General features: G+C 43.7%; 3 protein-coding genes across 3 annotated transcripts; 2 read left to right on the forward strand and 1 right to left on the reverse strand.

Moving 5' to 3' along the window:
• Positions 1-562: 562 nt before the first annotated feature.
• On the forward strand, positions 563-2231 carry LOC115673901 (plasmodesmata-located protein 7-like). Its single transcript, XM_030596162.2, has 3 exons — positions 563-1443; positions 1529-1642; positions 1745-2231. The coding sequence occupies exons 1-3, from the start codon at positions 699-701 to the stop codon at positions 1750-1752; spliced, it is 867 nt and encodes a 288-aa protein (XP_030452022.1). The 5' UTR covers positions 563-698; the 3' UTR covers positions 1753-2231.
• A 6049-nt stretch (positions 2232-8280) lies between these two features.
• LOC115673998 (probable inactive receptor kinase At5g16590) lies at positions 8281-12050 on the forward strand. The gene is made up of 2 exons (XM_030596284.2): positions 8281-10055; positions 11124-12050. Exons 1-2 carry the CDS (start codon positions 8732-8734, stop codon positions 11774-11776), a joined length of 1977 nt encoding a protein of 658 aa, XP_030452144.1. The 5' UTR covers positions 8281-8731; the 3' UTR covers positions 11777-12050.
• Positions 12051-12332: 282 nt separating this feature from the next.
• LOC115674000 (ADP-ribosylation factor-like protein 8c) lies at positions 12333-15810 on the reverse strand. The gene is made up of 6 exons (XM_030596286.2): positions 15430-15810; positions 14069-14150; positions 13956-13988; positions 13740-13861; positions 12845-13006; positions 12333-12714 (listed from the first exon to the last, which is right to left on the reverse strand). The coding sequence occupies exons 1-6, from the start codon at positions 15465-15467 to the stop codon at positions 12597-12599; spliced, it is 555 nt and encodes a 184-aa protein (XP_030452146.1). The 5' UTR covers positions 15468-15810; the 3' UTR covers positions 12333-12596.
• Positions 15811-17972: the final 2162 nt, after the last annotated feature.

The following is a 17972-nucleotide window of genomic DNA, read 5'->3' on the forward strand; positions in this document are numbered from 1 at the left end:
CCCTTTTTTCTATGCTTCATTGTGCCTTTGTACATGACATGTCACTCTTTTATGCACATCACATATCCGGTTCTACGCATCATGTGTACATGATATCATATTTGGGTCATTTACTCAATATGATTCGCACTATCTAATCTATGAGATTATTGATATATTTCATGGGTCTGGATTAACCTATTCAAGTTGGGTTTTATCACCATAACGCTACGTCATTGTACAAAATGTTAAAGAAAGTGGTGTCCTTCTCATCGAATAAGAAAATGAACTTTGAGAATGGAGAGAGTTTGGTACAACTTTTACTTCAACTTATGTTCTTAGTTTTAGCTTTTAGCGGTCGACACTTTGTGCTTTCTAATATGTCGCACATTTCATCGTTAGAAACATGTAAATCTACCCTTCAATTGCTTCATATTTACTCATTATTTATAAGATCGTTATAGCTTTTACTTTATGAAAAGATTGAAAAAAAATGACTCTTCCATCCCTTTTCTTTTTCTTTATGCTACAAGACAACGCAATCTCCATCTTAAAATATGAGACAAGTACTTTTCTTAGTCTCACACTGCTATCGATCCACTCAACAAGTTGCGTTCGTTTTTGTTGTGTGTGTCTGGTGGAGATTCTCTTGCATATCCTCCAATCCCTCTCCCTCTCTCATTCTCTCTCGCAATCACACACGCACAAAACACAAACTCATGTACACTCGCATGGCAAGATCAGCTCTTGCTCATTCCCTCCTCACGTTCCTCCTCTCCCTCCCTTTCGTTCCTTCGCATGCCTCGTCTCCCTCGAGCACCTTCCTCTTCGGCGGATGCACCCAGCAACGGTTCGCGCCCGGCTCGGCTTACGAGTCGAACCTCGACTCGCTCCTCACCTCGCTCCTCAACTCGGCCACCTACTCGTCCTACAACAACTTCACTGTCGAGGGTTCGAGCCCGCAGGACGTCGTCTATGGCCTCTACCAATGCCGTGGCGACCTCTCGATGCCGGATTGCACCATGTGCATCACCCGCGCGGTGACCCGAGCCGGCGAGCTGTGCTCGAAAACGTGTGGCGGGGCCGTGCAGCTCGAGGGTTGCTACGTGAAGTATGACAACGATTCGTTCCTCGGAGTGGAGGACAAGACCGTGGTTATGAAGAAATGCGGGCCCTCGGACGGGTACGAGGCCGGGCCCATGGGCCAGAGAGACGCGGTGCTGGCTAGCCTGGCGAGTGAGGGCGGGCTGTACAGGGCCGGTGGGTCGGGGGAGGTGCGGGGCTCGGCACAGTGCATCGGGGATTTGAGCGCGGGGGAGTGTCAAGACTGCCTGTCGGAGGCGATCGGGCGGTTGAAGAGCGAATGCGGCACGGCGGTCTTCGGCGACATGTTCTTGGCCAAATGTTACGTGAGGTATACGACCGGTGGAGCTGGACAACAAGTGTATCCTCAAGCCCATGAGGGTGAGCCATTCTCTTAAAAGGATAAATCGACGCAATTGCAATGAGCCATTCAATTCTTGAATTCGGACTTTTGAATGATTTGCAGGTAAAAGCACCGATGAGGGATCAAAGGCATTTGCCATCATTGTTGGGTTATTAGCTGGAGTGGCTCTCCTCATCATCTTTGTCGCCTTCATAAGAAAAGCATTTGAAGCAAATGGTAAATATTAAAACACCCATCTTTTATTTTTCAAAATTTCTTCATCTCAGCTCAAATGATGTCCTCATCTTGATTCTTTTGGTGGCTTTGCTTCTTATGCAGGTAAGTGACTTTGCCATCTCCTCCAATCACAATCTCAAACGCTTTGCATTGCTCTTGCTTTTGAGTGGCACCCCCTTTTGCTTCTTTCTTTCCTTTTCCTCCATCTCGATGGCTGCTTTTCCCATCACATTGACCCTTTTGAGTATTGGCTTCACATGCAAATTCTCCCAAAAAGCAAAAGATGCAGAAGCCTACGGAGGGCTTTGTGGACTTTGGGAAAGATGGGAAAGAATGATGAGTGTATCATGTCACTATACATTTTAGTGAAAGGGGCTAAAAAAGATGAAGGCTTTGCTCTCCACTTGATATAAAGTTGCAGTGTCTCATCTGGCAGTGGAAGAGGACATGTCCTTTTATGCATGGTGTTTTGTTTACTTTTGTATTAGACCCATCCCTTGTAAACTATTGCTTATTGGTTGTGTATATGAGGGGATAAATTTATGAGTTCTATGGTGTATGTAAGTAATGCAATTGGATATTTTTTTTAGAGTTTTACTTTCCATCACATGAATTGAGTTGAGGATTGTTGATTGATGTGTAAGTGCGACTCATGTACACCAAAATGGTCACAATCTCGACTACTCCTTGTGGGATGGATCAGGTTGTTATAAATTGTAAGTCGAAGTCGAAGTCGAAGTCGTACACTGGCGGATGTGTGAGATTGATCCTACCTACCCGAGGGAGAGGGAACTTTTGTATTGAATTATGGGGGCTTTTGCCCTCACTCACTCACTCTAAAAATAATTTAAAATCATGAAAATCTCGCTTCTAGATAATAAAAAAAAACAAAACATTCAATATTACCAGACTTATTAAGCATGAGAATACCGGCTACTTCAATCACCGGAACAAATACACTCGATTTAGTTGTCTTGGCCGGATCAAATTTTTCCCCCACGAGGAAACAAAAAATCTTTAGATCCGCCCCTGCACGCGGCTAATGTAATCGATCGGTTATACCATATTGGCGTCTTGTGCATACGCCGAGTAATTTTCCATGATGAATGAAGGAAAACATGGAGACAGACACAAAGAAATGTCGACCATGTAAACAGAAGTTAATTATGCACACATGGATGTCCCAATGTGTACATCAATTATCAACTGATCGGCCCTTAACTTTATTGGCCCATCAGCCCATGTAGGCAAACACAAGCTGATCTCCCCAAAGCCGAACCGAATGCACCCTAAGATTGACCAATGGAAAAGCCGGTGATGATACCCAATAGATCTGATCACAGAGTATAGCACCCGTTTGGCCAGCCTAGACCCACCTATGCTAACAAGCCTGAAACACAAATTTGTGAGGCCTCTAGGAGCAATATCTTTTGGGGGCCTGTTCTGGACCACATGGGCTTTCTTGGACCCGTCCCGGCCCAATAATTTTATGCATAGAAGTTGATTTTTCTCAATTTATGGGAAGTTTGGGCAAGGGCAAGGGCAAGGACTATTGGACGTGGTACTCGGCTTAACCGTCCCACAGATTAGGCATGACATTCAAATCAAATTAGCACTTATCTTTTAAGATAGAATGATTCAAACTTTTGGCTTTACTAATCCTCGAGAATGCTCACAAACCATTTCATTGAGTTCGTTCGGTAAAGCTCTACTTGTAGGGTCATGGGACTGGCCTGTAAGATCACTCTGAGTGGAGAGACGTTATTGTATATGGACACAATATCTTCCGTTTCTAAAATAACCCTCGATCATTCTGCCATCCCTTTCGAGATTTGGTTAACATAAGATTGTCCCCGGGTAAAGAGATACAAAATAATTCTTAGAGATCACTTTATATAGTATATTAGACGAGAAAATTACCAAAAAAGTCATAAATATATTATATGAATGCCAATTCAGTCCTAAACTTTCAATTTGACCAATTTGGTCCTTAACCTTTTGAGAATTTGTCAATATAGTCATTCCGGCCAATTTTAGCAATCTTAGTCGTTCTACATTGCACGACCGATAATGACGTAAACAGTTTTTATAAATTTATTGATTTCTTTTTCTTTTCCTTTTTTCACTGTGGACCAGCAACTCTCACCCGCAGTTGGCGAGGGCTTCATGGCCCTTGTCCATGGCCCTCGTCGACACACAGTTGAAAAAAAAGAGGAAAAGATAAGATAAGAAAATTAATAATTCAAAATATTTAAAGAAATTGTAAAATTTGTTCATGTTAGTGCAGGCTGTTCCACATAAGATGGCCAACATCCACGTCTGGCCGGAAGGATCAGATTGGCAAATCGTCAAAATATTTAGGACTATATTGGCCAAATTAATAAGTTTAAAACTGAATTGGCAACTGTATAGTGAATTTAGGACTTTTTCTAGTTATGATCCCTATTTTAGGCGTACGAAATGATTACAATGGACCAGCATACCCCGTTCATTCATCTTACCTCTTCGTATACGAGCCATGACCATAACAAGTCGTTGCCAAACGCATAAGATCTTGTGATTACAAAGGACCGGTATACCCTGTCCATTTATCTTATCTCTTCATTAACAAGCCACGACCACACCAAGTCGTTACCAAACGCATAAGATCTTGTGATTACAATGGACCAGTATAACTCGTTCATTCATCTCATCTCTTCGTAAACAAGCCATGACCATACCAAGTCGTTCCCAAAACGCATAAGATCTTGTGATCTTGATCTTCACGAACACTTCGTAAGAAAATGACTTGGACTCGTGAAATTCCTACAATCTTGCTCCGATAATGAATCTATGAACGATAGTCCCCACCGGCCTACGTTGCCAAATTCATTCATCAACCGGTCGGCAATCATACGCCTAATCATTGTCGGCCTTTTCCCACCTAACTTAGGAACAGCCCGAGCCTGCATATGTCCACGCCACGCCCACCAGAAGCATATGTTCGTCTCGTCGGAGCAGAAAATTCCATGCTCCTCCTTCGCTCCGCTGGAGAATATATTCCCCCTACCAATTGCAAAATGATGAAGATCTTGAGCTTCCGGAAGTTAAAGGCTAGGGGTTATTCGTGTACGCGCGTCATGTTCTTGTCGTTTTGTGTATTATACACACGTCATCCCGAGCAGGCATGACATGAAAATCAGCGGGTTAGTATCTGGCGTCGGCCTATGGAACACAAAGACGACTTGAAGATTAGCGGGTTGGCACAACACGACCTGTGGATTTCTCGATCAAATAACGGATGGGGGGATCGACATGGTTGCATGACCTGCTATGATACGATATCAACGTGACAACACAAATTTGACGAGAAATATCCTTGGTTTTTCCCAAAACATGTCTACAGATTACAACAATTTATCATCAAGATATCATCAAATCAAATTAAACATGTTCATAGTCAATACATTATCGTCAAGCCGAAATTCTGGAAGTGAATTGCACGGACACTATAGTCTTTAACTATTCGTATCTGAAATAGTCATGTAGGGTTCGTGTCGACACTCGTTCGTTAATATAAACGAATTTATATGAGCCAATTTCATGTCTGCTAGGTTTGACACGAACACGGCATCGTGATTAACCGTGCCGGTTGGTTGACATGAAATTAACCCAAATACGATTAGCCTAAATCATCCAAACTTGTTGATTTCAGTCATTGTATTAGATCGTGCTGAAAATTGTCATCCTAAATTTAGGTCGAGAGGAGCAAAAGTAAGTTGGGAATAAGTAGATTACATGCTTACCATTTCCCTAAGCATCAGGCAAAATTCTGGCCAACATCTGGTGGCTCTGGGGATGTTCACCGCTGGTCAATTTATTTGCTTTCGTCGTAGGAATTGAGGGGTGTTTTATAATCGCATTTAGCATTTTATGTATCGTAAAGTGCACTTGATAGTCTCTAAAAACGCATAACTTAATTTATTACTTTAAACCAAAAATCTCTTAATGCGGTAAGTAAAAAAAAACGCTTACATAATTCTTTAAGTGGTAAAATATTCAATAAGAATTAAAATCTCATTAATTATGCTACAAAACCATTCAACAATATTCACTATTCCTTAGTTTGTAAGAACTTCATAAAATCTAGTATTCAATTTTCCATCTATTAGTGAATATTTTTTATTTATTTTCAGTACTTAGACATTTCGGCACTTAACATACGGTCGGTACTTAAAAAATTTACCGCTAATTTTTCAATTTTATCAAACGATCTCTTGGTACCTTAACATAGTGGAAAACATATGATTTAAACGTAAACCGATATATAGCAACGCAAATTAACATTTAAGGAGGAAAAAGTAATTTTTTATGATGGTAGTGTTCATTTTGACTAAATTATTCTCAAATGTCATGAATCACTATGTACAAGCTCGTTATATCTTACCCGGAGAATCATAGACAACCTATTTCAAAAGTGCAAGGTTAAATTGTCAAAAAATGTGCACGCAAAGTGTATCTAATAATAGTATATATAATAATGATATATTGACCAAAAAAAAGTATATATAATATACTAATATAATGCTCTCCCTCAAGGGTAAATTGTGCTCATCAATACATGCATATGTGATGCAAATAAAATTAACTCGGGACCAAATAAAATTAATAAGTGAATAAGTATGATGAATAATGATGTTGGTGTTCCCTGAACTTTTCTTCAATATTTAATATAGTCATTGAACTCTTCTATTTATTCAATACATCATACTCTCAAACATCCATTCAATGTGGTCCTTCCGTCGAAAATTCCAATACCGTTACCTGATGTGACCATAATTTCTACTAACTCGACATTAGATTGGCCACGGAATGAAAAGGGTATTTTCATATGTTTCGTATCTTAATATATCTCGTATCTTCCAAAATTAAACATACATAAAAAGAAATCTTTTCAACAACATTCAAGCATTGCCTAAATACCCCAATCAAATTTCTGATTTTTTTTAATCAAATTTCAAGCTGATGATGCATTTGCTGACCTGTATTGCCGAAAGTTGGTACGAATGTGATTTGGCGTTTTGGCTTATTAGCTTCGTTTGATGACAAAATTCAATTAAAATAAAATTTTGGGTCCAGCTCTTTCAAACCTGTCAATAGAATGGTGGGGGTCCATGGATGAAATGGATTGGTGAACAGAAGGTCCACCCAATGCCAAAGATTGATTGGAAAACTAGCCTAGACCGCGACCGTTCCCTATAAAAGTATAGTCCGAATTTATAAGAAAATAATCGATTAATTACACAACCTACGACCGATGACCTAACTCGATTGAATCTTGAGTGCTAATTAAGATTCAAGAAAAGCTAAGTGCTGGTTATTATGGTGACATTTGTTGATGTTTGTGATGGGAATTCTTACGGTGGGAGGGAGTGAATGCATCTTTCCGTGTTAGGTTATACTAGTCTTCATGCCAATTATTATCTAGGAATTATGCTGCAAAAGACAACTTCGGGTAGACATTTTTCCATAGTAGCCGGACGGAAGTCGGATCGTTGACAGCCATTATGGTAGAACTATGACGAATCATACTTGAGGTTGTGGATACGTATTCCGAGATATTAATAAGAAAAAATAATACACGGCATATTGGTATCCCACGATAAAAAGTTTGGAACTTTTTATGGAACTTTCACTATTATAGTTGTAAGCCGGTTCGTTTTTCTCGATCACTGCATGAATTCAAGTCATATTATGTGACGGATGGTACTTTTGGGGTCACTGATACATATTTGAGGGTATTAGTAGGACAAATAAAGTTTGGGATATTGATGCATCATGAGAAACTGTTTAGGATTTTGTGGTGGGATTTTCCCTAATGTAGTCGTAAGCATGTTCGTCTTTTCGAATACGCCATATTTACACACTCTTAAAGTAAAGATATGCTTCTCTCCGTTAACTATACGATGTCATCATGGGCAACACGTGAAGGGATAAGTGTACCGAAAGTCTTAAAACTTGTCAAAAAAAGTGCAACGAAGTCTTATTACTTTAAAAAAAAAGTGCAATCAAGTCCTAAATTTTATCATGATAGTATAATCGAGTCCTAAAAATTTCAAAATATGTAATCAACAGAAGGACTTGATCGGACCAATTTGATAAATTTTAAGACTTGCATATATTTTTTGAAAGTTTTGTGACTCGATTATATTTTCGTGATAAGTTTTAGGATTTATTCACACTTTTTAAAAGTTTTATGATTCAATTATACTTTTGTGATAAGTTTTACATCTTTTCAAGCGCTTATCTTATCTTGCGAGAGCGAACGTGAATTTTGCTGGATATCAAAGTTATATTCGGTGGGAAAGCAATGGGTGCCGAGACGGAAGCTGCACACACTAAGTCACACCTGTGCATAATTTAAAAAGAGAAGAAGAAGGATTAGCTCCTTAATCGAACTAGCATGATCCCTAATTAATTAATGGGGGCAATGAAAGTGATCCAGCTTGCAGATTTTCCCCCTCCCCAATTAAATCAACATAATAGAACTCGCAAGTCTCCAAAGTCTGCACTGAACACCACCAGATCAGATTCCATTTGGAAGGTTCTTCGCCCCCTTTTTTAACTCCGCGGCGCCATATTAAAATGTCAAATCCGTAAGTTTCGACCGGCCGTCGGGGCGACGATAAGGGTTTCGAAACGGGCCCGCGGTCGATGATGTTGCGAAACATTAAAGTGCTTACCGGATTAAGTAGGATCACGAGATCAAGGAGAGGAAGAGCAAAAACGTGCAAGGAATTTAATGAGAGGGTACATGCGTGAAGACGAAGGTGAAGGTCAAGTCAAGGTGAAGGTCGTGTTTTGATTTGAACCGCGAGTCTCGTTCACCCTTTCTTTCGCTGCAGAGGTGGAAGGGCAAAACGTGTGCAGAGGAGGGATTTTTTAAGGTGCGGAGAGGAAGGAAGCGACGACCCTTTGCTGCGCAGAGCGTGCAGAGTTCAAGAAGAAGAAGAAGAAGATCGTTGACGCAGAGAGAGGGAGACCCATCTTGTTCTTGTTCTTGTTCTTGCTCCTCGTCGTCGTCGGCGGCGGCGGGGGCGTTGTCTGGCGATGGTGTTCGTTTTTGGGTCTTCTTGGCCCGCGAAAGGGTGCGCGAGACCCTCTGCTTTGATTCCAAGAATGTCCGCTGTCGCAGCACTCCTGGTGCTCGCGCTCTCCTGCTGCGGCTTCTTGAACGTCGCCCGCTCCGATCTCGCCTCCGACCGGGCCGCCCTCGTCGCCCTCCGCGCCGGCGTGGGCGGCCGCCTCCTCCTCTGGAACCTCACCGGGCCGCCCTGCTCCTGGGACGGCGTCATCTGCGACAGGGCCCAGAAGGAAGTCGTGGAGCTCCGGTTCCCCGGGAGGGGACTCTCCGGCGGCCTCCCCGCCGGCACCATCGCCAACCTCACCCAGCTCCAGACCATCTCCTTCCGCTTCAACTCCCTGTCCGGCCCCATCCCCGCCGACCTCGCGTCCCTCCCCCAGCTCCGGAACCTCTACCTCCAGGGCAACTCCTTCTCCGGCGAGCTCCCTCCCTTCCTGTTCGCCCTCCAGAACCTCGTCCGCCTCAACCTCGCCTCCAACAACTTGTCCGGCGAGATCCCCCCGGCGTTCGGCAACCTCACCCGGCTCAAGACCCTCTTCCTGGACGACAACCGGTTCTCCGGGTCGATCCCGGACCTGAGCCTGACCCTCGACGAGTTCAACGTCTCGTCCAACCAGCTGACCGGGCCGATCCCGTCGAAGCTCTCGGCCATGCCCCAGTCCGCCTTCGCGGGGAACTTGCTCTGTGGACCGCCGCTCAAGTCCTGCAACGCCACCACCGGGAGCGGAAACAAGCTATCCGGCGGAGCGATCGCCGGGATTGTGATCGGCTCCGTTATCGGGCTCTTCTTGATTCTCCTCGTTCTGATCATCCTGTGCCGTCGCAAGAGCCATGGCGGCAGCGAGAAGCCCAAATTGGTGGAGGCGAAGTCGGCCGAGGCCGAAATCCCGCCGACCCGTGAAGCCAGGAGCCTCGGCGAGTCCAAGGCAAGCGGCGCCGCTGTCATCAGTGGCGGCAAGAGCGGCAACAAGAGCTTGGTGTTCTTCGGCAAGGGGACGTCGGCAGCGGCGTTCGACATGGACGACCTGCTGAAGGCGTCGGCGGAGGTACTGGGGAGAGGGACGTTCGGGACGACGTACAAGGCGACCCTGGAGACGAGGATGACGGTGGCAGTGAAGAGGCTGAAGGACTCGAGCGTGGGGGAGGCGGAGTTCAGGGAGAGGATGAGGGAGATCGGGGCGGTGGAGCACGAGAACCTCGTGGGGCTGAGGGCCTATTACTTCGACAAGGACGAGAAGCTTCTCGTTTATGATTACTTGCCCACCGGAAGCTTGTCCGCACTTTTACATGGTGCGCATCCATTCGCTCTCCTCTTCTTCACTTTTCCTAACCGTCGTCTGGTTTGGTTTTGTCGTGGTGTCTTGTGTCGATGCCTTTCGATGTGTTTGTATGGTTGTCATCTGCTTTCGTGTCTCCATTGTCGTGGTTTTGCATACATGCTAAGTGCATCCGAGTTCATAACCTACATGGGTTTCATCAAATTCCTGAGAAGAACTTGGCACTGTCACCTATGATAAGAGATGTCCACATTGGTTCACAAAATCTCATTTTTTTAAATACCCAATTGAAAAACGCTTTTCAAAGGAGAGTAATGTAGCCTTTGGTGTAGTCTAAGATGCAATTTGAGCACCTCGAAAAGCTGAGGATGAAGAATGGTTTGAAATGTGCAAGGAACTTTCGCCTTTTCGGCTTCTGGCACATGATTATTCATGGCCTAATCTACCTGAGCCCTGGACTTGGAGTGACTGTAACATTAGCTTTTAATGCTTGGAGATGTAGAGCTCCCTTTTTGCATGCATTTAGAACATTACTGAAGTTGGGGATTCTCCATCTTCTGCTACCTGCGGGACTTTAGCAGCTTGTCTTATGCTCTTATAGAGAACCTCGTAGGTACATTGGGATGCGAGTTTTTTGCCGCAATTTTTGGTGTTGGGGAGGTTGACTTGCATGGACAGATCTAGACTCCACATAGCTAATATCTTCTCCTGCATATTCGCTTTGACCAAAGCCTGGAACAAGTCCCAATGCTGAACTGAACTGAAGCTATCAGACAATGCGTTACTTGTTATTACTGTCATTTAATGTACCGGTGTTATTAAACATTGTGCAACCCCTAGCATTGCTATTTCAAGAACAACATGCGATGCATCGTCCACTTGATGTAAATAAGTGTTCTCTGTGCATCATACGTATGTGTTTCCCAAGTCCAGGAGGATCAACAGGGTCGCATGAGGTATCACCATATCACTGGAAAAAGTATTAATTGGTTGGAATATAATTGACCACGAATACCTCGATCCTAACTTGCGATTCTGCAATCCGTCTTGTCAATGCGCTTTCTTTGCATGATGTTTGCAGGAAACTCATTAGTTGGCCGAACTCCGCTTCATTGGGACACCCGGTGCAGCATTGCCCTCGGTGCGGCCTGCGGAATCGCCTACCTCCACTCCCAGGCCGTGACATCCCATGGCAACATCAAGTCATCCAACGTCCTCCTCACCAAGTCCTATGAGGCCCGGGTGTCCGACTTTGGCCTTTACCACATCGCGACCCTCACCGCACCTCCCAACCGTGTTGACGGCTATCGCGCGCCGGAGGTGACGGACTCCCACAAGGTGTCTCAGAAGGCCGATGTGTACAGCTTCGGGGTGTTGCTACTGGAGCTGCTGACGGGCAAGGCGCCCACGCATTCGCTGCTGAACGAGGATGGGGTGGACCTCCCGAGGTGGGTCCAGTCGGTGGTCAAGGAGGAGTGGACTGCTGAGGTGTTCGACGTCGAGCTCCTCAGGTACCAGGATGTCGAGGAGGACATGGTCCGGCTCTTGCAGCTCGCGATGCATTGCACTGATCAGTACCCGGATAAACGCCCTCCGATGGCTCAGGTCGTGAACAATATTGAGGAAATTTGCCGTTCAAGCATGCCGCAAGAGCAAGAAGAGCACAGTGGTTTGGGTGACGGGCCATACTCACATCAGACCTCGGTCGAGTCGGGCGCGCCGCCTTCTTCCTAATTGATGAATGATCATCGGTTACCTTTGCAATTGCGATCGGAACATTTGGGCTGTGGAATATGAACGATTGGTTGCTTCATTATTTTTTAGGTTGGGTTTATAGTTTGGATGACTGGTATATTTTACCCTTCTTGGCGTCGAAGTGCAACAAACCCTTCTTTTTTTGACCTTTCAATATTTTGCTGACCTTCAATTCTTTTCTATTTACAAGCAGAAGGTCTTGTCTATGTAAATTTTCAATGGAACAGTTTTCTGTCTTGAAGACAGTACAATCTCCCCAGGGGCAAACTATGCTAAATACAATCTCCCATGTACTAAATAGTAAATACTATGCTAACTACTGTTGCCTTCGAGGTCCTGGCATAGTGCTCGCATCAGTTCTGGTATTTTTTAGGGATAGATTTGAAAAGCAAACTTATACAATCTGGCAACACAACAAAGAGAAGTACCACAACAGACGAAACGAGGGACACAAAACAAAACGACTTGCTCTTATCCTCGATAAGTAGTTGTAACTTACTGTGAACAAACTAAAGCTGAGTATGGTTATGATCGGTCGAAGCAAAGAGAAGATATCATTACACGTTATGTTGATTTAAATATCGGAAAACAATACAAGGAGATCTTGCTTCTACAGTTGAGATTCTGTACAGAAACTCTTATTAGGGAACACAAATAACCACCAATGAAACAAAAAGAGTACACGTGCCACCGCGAGGAGAGAGACAGGTTTTTGTTCGCGGTTCTGCTTCTCAGCTCAAATCATTCAGCAAAAACCACTCTTCCATCGAACCCAAAAAAGTTCAGGCCAAACAGTTGCTCACTTCGCAGTTTTAGAGTGCTTAATGAGCCAATCAATCACAGCATCTATGTTGACGGAATCCTTGCATGAGATCATATAGCAGCACACCTCTCTGTCTTGGATGGATTCAAGCCCTCTGCGAATAACGAGTCATGAACTTAATCTAAGATACAATCCACCCTCCGATTGTTCAAGGCAATGGAGTACTTTTTTTTTTTAATTGCAAAAGAGTGCATAACAATTTGGGTAAGGTTTTACAAACTCACAGTTGATCTACCAATGCCTGCTTCGAAAGAGCTTCTGACTTGTCAATTTTGTTCCCGAGCATCAGAAGAGGAATCCCACTCAAGGAAGGCTTCATCAAGAGCTCATGCAGCTCACTTCGTGCTATAGGAACGCTGTCTCTATCAGCAGCATCGACTACATATCTGCCTTTGCACATGTCAAAAGATAATGCAGAAAAGTGAATCCAGCTGAACGACCAGTAAAAATCCAAAGATTTCATTGAATGGATAATAGCACAATGGTGCAACGTCGTCCATTATCTCCAAAAATTTAATTTACCACTAGAACAGAGGAACAAGATTAACTTGCAAATCCACGCAGCATTCGACTTCTTAATGATGAAGTTCTAATCTTAGTTCCCCATATAGTCTCATTTAGAGAACCAGCACAACATGTTAACAACACAAGTAACAGAGTCTCTCATGGGATGAAATTATTCATCATTCATTCAAACAAAACAACAGTAAAGGCAATTCCCCTGCCGTCAAAAGGATAGAAGAAGAAGACCCGTCCTTGGATAAGTCAGCAGATACATTCCAATTAAGATGTCCCCTTCATAATTCTAAACAAGCAAGACGATCCTGAACATGTCCTCAAGCCCAGAAAAAAACTTGAAAGAGTCGAGCAGCAAAAGTTGAAAACACTTGGCCCAGATCATCAAAGCTTTGACAAAACTGTGGATTCTAGGCCATTATGCAGTACACACAAGGATTTCATCCATCCTGTTCTCTACACATTCCATTTCAATTCCCTAATAAATATCAAACACTTGTGTGGAGGCAAATAAATAATCAATTTCCAGCATATCCAAGTTACTGTTGCACGAGATTCCAGGATGCACAATAATTGAAAGGTTAATTCGCAAGGAGAGATTACACGATTGCAGAGACCCCGCGGCAGTAACGCTCCCACATGGTGCGAAACCTCCGCTGCCCTCCAAGGTCCCAAAGTTTTATTGTCACATTTCCTTTTGTAACTTTTCGCATATTGAAACCAACCTGCATATAACATCAAAAACAAAGTACTTAAGGAAATTTCTCCAAAGATTAAAGTGTACTCAAATTCAGAGTAATTCCAAAAGCAAACACTGACAGTTGGTATCATGTCTTCAGTGTAGCCTCCTGTCTGTCAAACATCAGAGTAGAATGTCAAGAACATGTCGCCAATACTGTCATAAATAGCATAAAGAGTTTGCATCTACTCACAGCAATAGCATTTACAAGAGAAGTTTTTCCAGCATTCTGAAGACCTACGAGGGAAAGTTCCATTTCTTGTTTGAAAAACAAGCTGCCATGGCCAGGACAAAGTCAGCAATGTACAAAAAATGCAGCATATAGAAGTTAATATGTTGATCTTTGAGTGGAATCAATATATGATAAAGAGAAAGGTGTGTCCTTTCCTTTTCTCTGAAGCATTTGCATGATAAGAGGAATGCAGCCAGATTTTTCAGATCCGACCATTTAAAATTAACTTTGCGACATGAATGCATGAGAGCTATCTTTGCAATCATCAATTGTTGACACTATACGCAGGGCTAACACCTGCTGAATCCTGTAAATAGATACTCCTCATCATAGAAGTGTTTTTCATCCCGATACTCCAAAAAATGTGGCATTAGAGAAGAAGCATCACAAAATGATGGACTATTCAGATAATTAAAAGATGCAGATGGTAAATTACTAGGAAGATAATGCAATAATCATGTCCCATCCACAAAGAAGAGTGTTCCATCATCAAATTTCCAAAATTCTGGCCTATGTAAGTCCGGCCAACCCTAAAACCTGGTGAGCTGACTTAACAAGCAAGGTGTGCAAAGATTCAGTATAAAATAGAGTTGACGGGCATAAGCTGAGGCAGTTTTACTGCTTACGGCTTCCACCCTAAGTGCGCAATGTCGAGTTGGGTAGTGTCAGGGGAGTTTTTTTATAAAGCTTAATTTATCTTCCTCCGCGAGTGTTCAATTTCGTGTCAGGGGAGTTGAAATTTAAATTTGCTTCTTAAACTCTGTTTGCAAACTCATCAACTGCTTGACTATTGAATTTGATGGGAACCAAATTCTAACTCAAGGATAGACCACTCCACATTATGCCGTTCAACCATACTCAGCATCACCTCTTACAATTGGAGAGAGAAAAACCAATATGCAAGTAGGTCAAGGACAGTTACTAATGCTAGAAGCACGAAATATGAAAAAAAAACACTACCAAATATAGGGAGGAAAAACAAGAAATGAACGAGCCATTGATTGGAAGTAGCTCACGGAGCCGTCAACCTCAAAGGTCAAAGGTCATCAAGAAAATCAGCACATGAAGTCACAGCAATTCCAGGGCACCATAAAAAGTTGATATTTTGAGCACAAAACCGGGCACAGTGCAGCTCTTGAAATTTACCCTCCGACATGTACGAAGACCCATCAACCAATACACAAGGACATACGAGAGAACAAATATTATGAATCCTTCTATACCAAATCAAGAACATCACTGCGGAATGCACACAGAGGTTTCTGGCAAGCAGATCGGCGGGAACAGAACAAGAAAGAGCAAGAAGGGGGGACCAAAATTACCTCCTGAGCCAGATGAGAAGAGAATCCCAGAGACCCATCTCCTCCAAATTGGAAATTGGATCAAAGGGTGGGTCGACCACTGTAATCTTCGCAGGAGACTGAAGTGAGGACGAAGAAAGCCCCAATCTTGGTGGGGGGAGGGAGAGCGAGCGAGCGAGCGAGAGAAAGAGAGATCGGAGGAAGCTTCGCCGACCCAGCGACGAAGCGACGGTATACTTGTCGATGCAGCGGAGTAGCTTGCGCTGCTGCTTTGCTTGCTTCGTCTGTTGTCTTCTGCTGCTACTTTGTCTTAATAACCGTTGTCCAGGTTGTGCAAGAGCTCTATTTTTCTGCAACCAGTTTCTCCCTGCGACCAGCCAATATTATTATGTCCCAGTGGAAAATTCTTTAACCCTTCGCAAAAATATTGTCCTTAAGATAAGGATCAAAGAGAGAATATGAAAGGATTTTCTTTTATGTCTATTTTTATTTGGTGAAACACCGGATATCACAATGAGTATTTTACAAATAAGAAGGATTAATAAAAAATTACTTAAAAGGTAAAAAAGAAAGGGGGCCACCCACAGTGGTAATGTCGGGAGCAAGCTGACGTGTTTGGGAGTCGATTTGAGATATCTCGATGATTGCTCATCAGGAATATCTAATAAGAAGGATAGGACGCTGAAAAGGAAGAAATCTAAATAAGGAGTTTTATTCAGAAAGAATATCATGATGGAATCAATTATAGTGATTGTCCAATTAGAGGAATTCCAGTCAATCGGAGATATTTCTAATTGAGAGGTGATTGTCAATCAATTAGGGAGAATTCCTAACTTGAGCGGAGATCTACCACTATAAACAGAAGGGATTGGGTGGAGGCAAGAAAATATTCCAGAGACATCACAAAAATCTTCAACGATGTGTGTAAATACGAGAAATCATGAGAGTTCATCAAGTGAGGGTGTGTTTTGTGACAGTTGTGAGGATTTATTGTTAGAAAAACACTGTTAGAGTGTCCATTGAGTGGAGTAGTTTTTAGATTAGCGTCCCGTGATTTTTCCCATATTGGGTTTTTCACGTGTAAAAATTTATGCTGAATCATTCTTCTTTTGTTGTGTTATTTGTGTTTTTTTGCAAAGAGAATACACAGGTTGCATATTACGCGATTCTGACAATTAGAATTTCGCTACGATGAGTTGTGATCCGACTTAATTTACAACAGGTAACAAGACCATCATAGCCACAATGGCTAGCGTACTTGACGGAGACCACCACTGTGGGGTCACATTAGGCCGCCGCAACAAAAGGAGAGAATCCACGTCAAGATCCAAATACCAATTGTCACCGGGCGACGTCGTCAATGGATACCCAGTTGCGGTGGATCACTCGTCAAGGGAAGGGACCACCACCACGATAGTCTCACAGTCATCATTCTTGATGGTCGAGCCTTGACAGAGCCAGAAGACGAGGGAGGGAGAAATCTTGAGCAACCACCATTGCAACGGTCGCCAGCAGTGTGAACAGTGGCATTGCTCGTTGGTCACCTAAGGCTTCTGCCTTTTCCTTTTTTAATTTTTTTTAAAATTTTATTTGTTTCGCGAAAAATGATAATATTTTTCGGTATTTGATTGAAACCTAAAAATGAATTAGCATATATTTTTCCATTGTTTGGTAAGAAAAGTTTGATCAGATTTTCCTAATTAGATATACACTATTCGGTCATTAGTGACTTGCACATAAGCTATCGGGGACCCGAGCATTATCATTAGGGTCCTAAGTCTAGCCTCGATGGACCAAGGCCTGGCACCGGGGACCCAGTCTAGGGCGCCCCTCCCTGGGTTCGGGGATCGAGGCAAGGGCTCCAAGATCCTAGACCTAGCCTCGATGGACCTGGGCAAAATCTTGACGAACTCGAGCTCAGTCTTAATGGAACTAGGCAAGGGTGCCAGGGTCCTGAGTTTGGTCTCAATGGACATGGCCCTAGGCTGGGGGACCCTAGCACTGCAACTAAGGTTTCAGGCCAGCCTCGATAAACTTAGTCCCAGGCGTGGGGACATGGGCACGAGCATTAAGGACCGGGCATAACGTCAAGGACCTGATCCCGAGCACGGGCACCGGAATCCCGAGCCTTGGCCTCAATGTACCCAAGCTTAGGCACAGGGGACCCAAGCATGGGCACTAGGGTCCAGGGCTTGGCCTCGGTGGACTCAGACTCGGACATGGGCTTTGGAGTCCCAAGCTTGGTCTTTGTGAACTCGGGCACGGCTTCCATGGATTGAGGCCCAAGCGTTGTGGACCCAAGCCCGACCTCAATGTACTCAAGGCACGTGCACCATTATCTCGGGCCCAGCCTATATGGACCTGAACATGACCTCAATGAACCTAAGCCTAGGCACTAGAGATTCAGGCACTAACACTGGGGTCTTGGCCTTGACCTTTATAGACCCGGGCCCAAACGCCAAGGCCCTGGGCATGGCACCGGTGTCCCGAGCCCAACCTATGTGGACTCGAGTGTGTGTACCGGGGTTCTGGACTCGGCCTCTATGGACCCAGGTTTGGCCTCA

The sequence above is a fragment of the Syzygium oleosum genome, unplaced genomic scaffold (genome assembly GCF_021117445.2).
Source record: "Syzygium oleosum isolate NSW1041296 unplaced genomic scaffold, Sole_v2.1 Sole_v2.19, whole genome shotgun sequence".
Classification (NCBI taxonomy): domain Eukaryota; kingdom Viridiplantae; phylum Streptophyta; class Magnoliopsida; order Myrtales; family Myrtaceae; genus Syzygium; species Syzygium oleosum.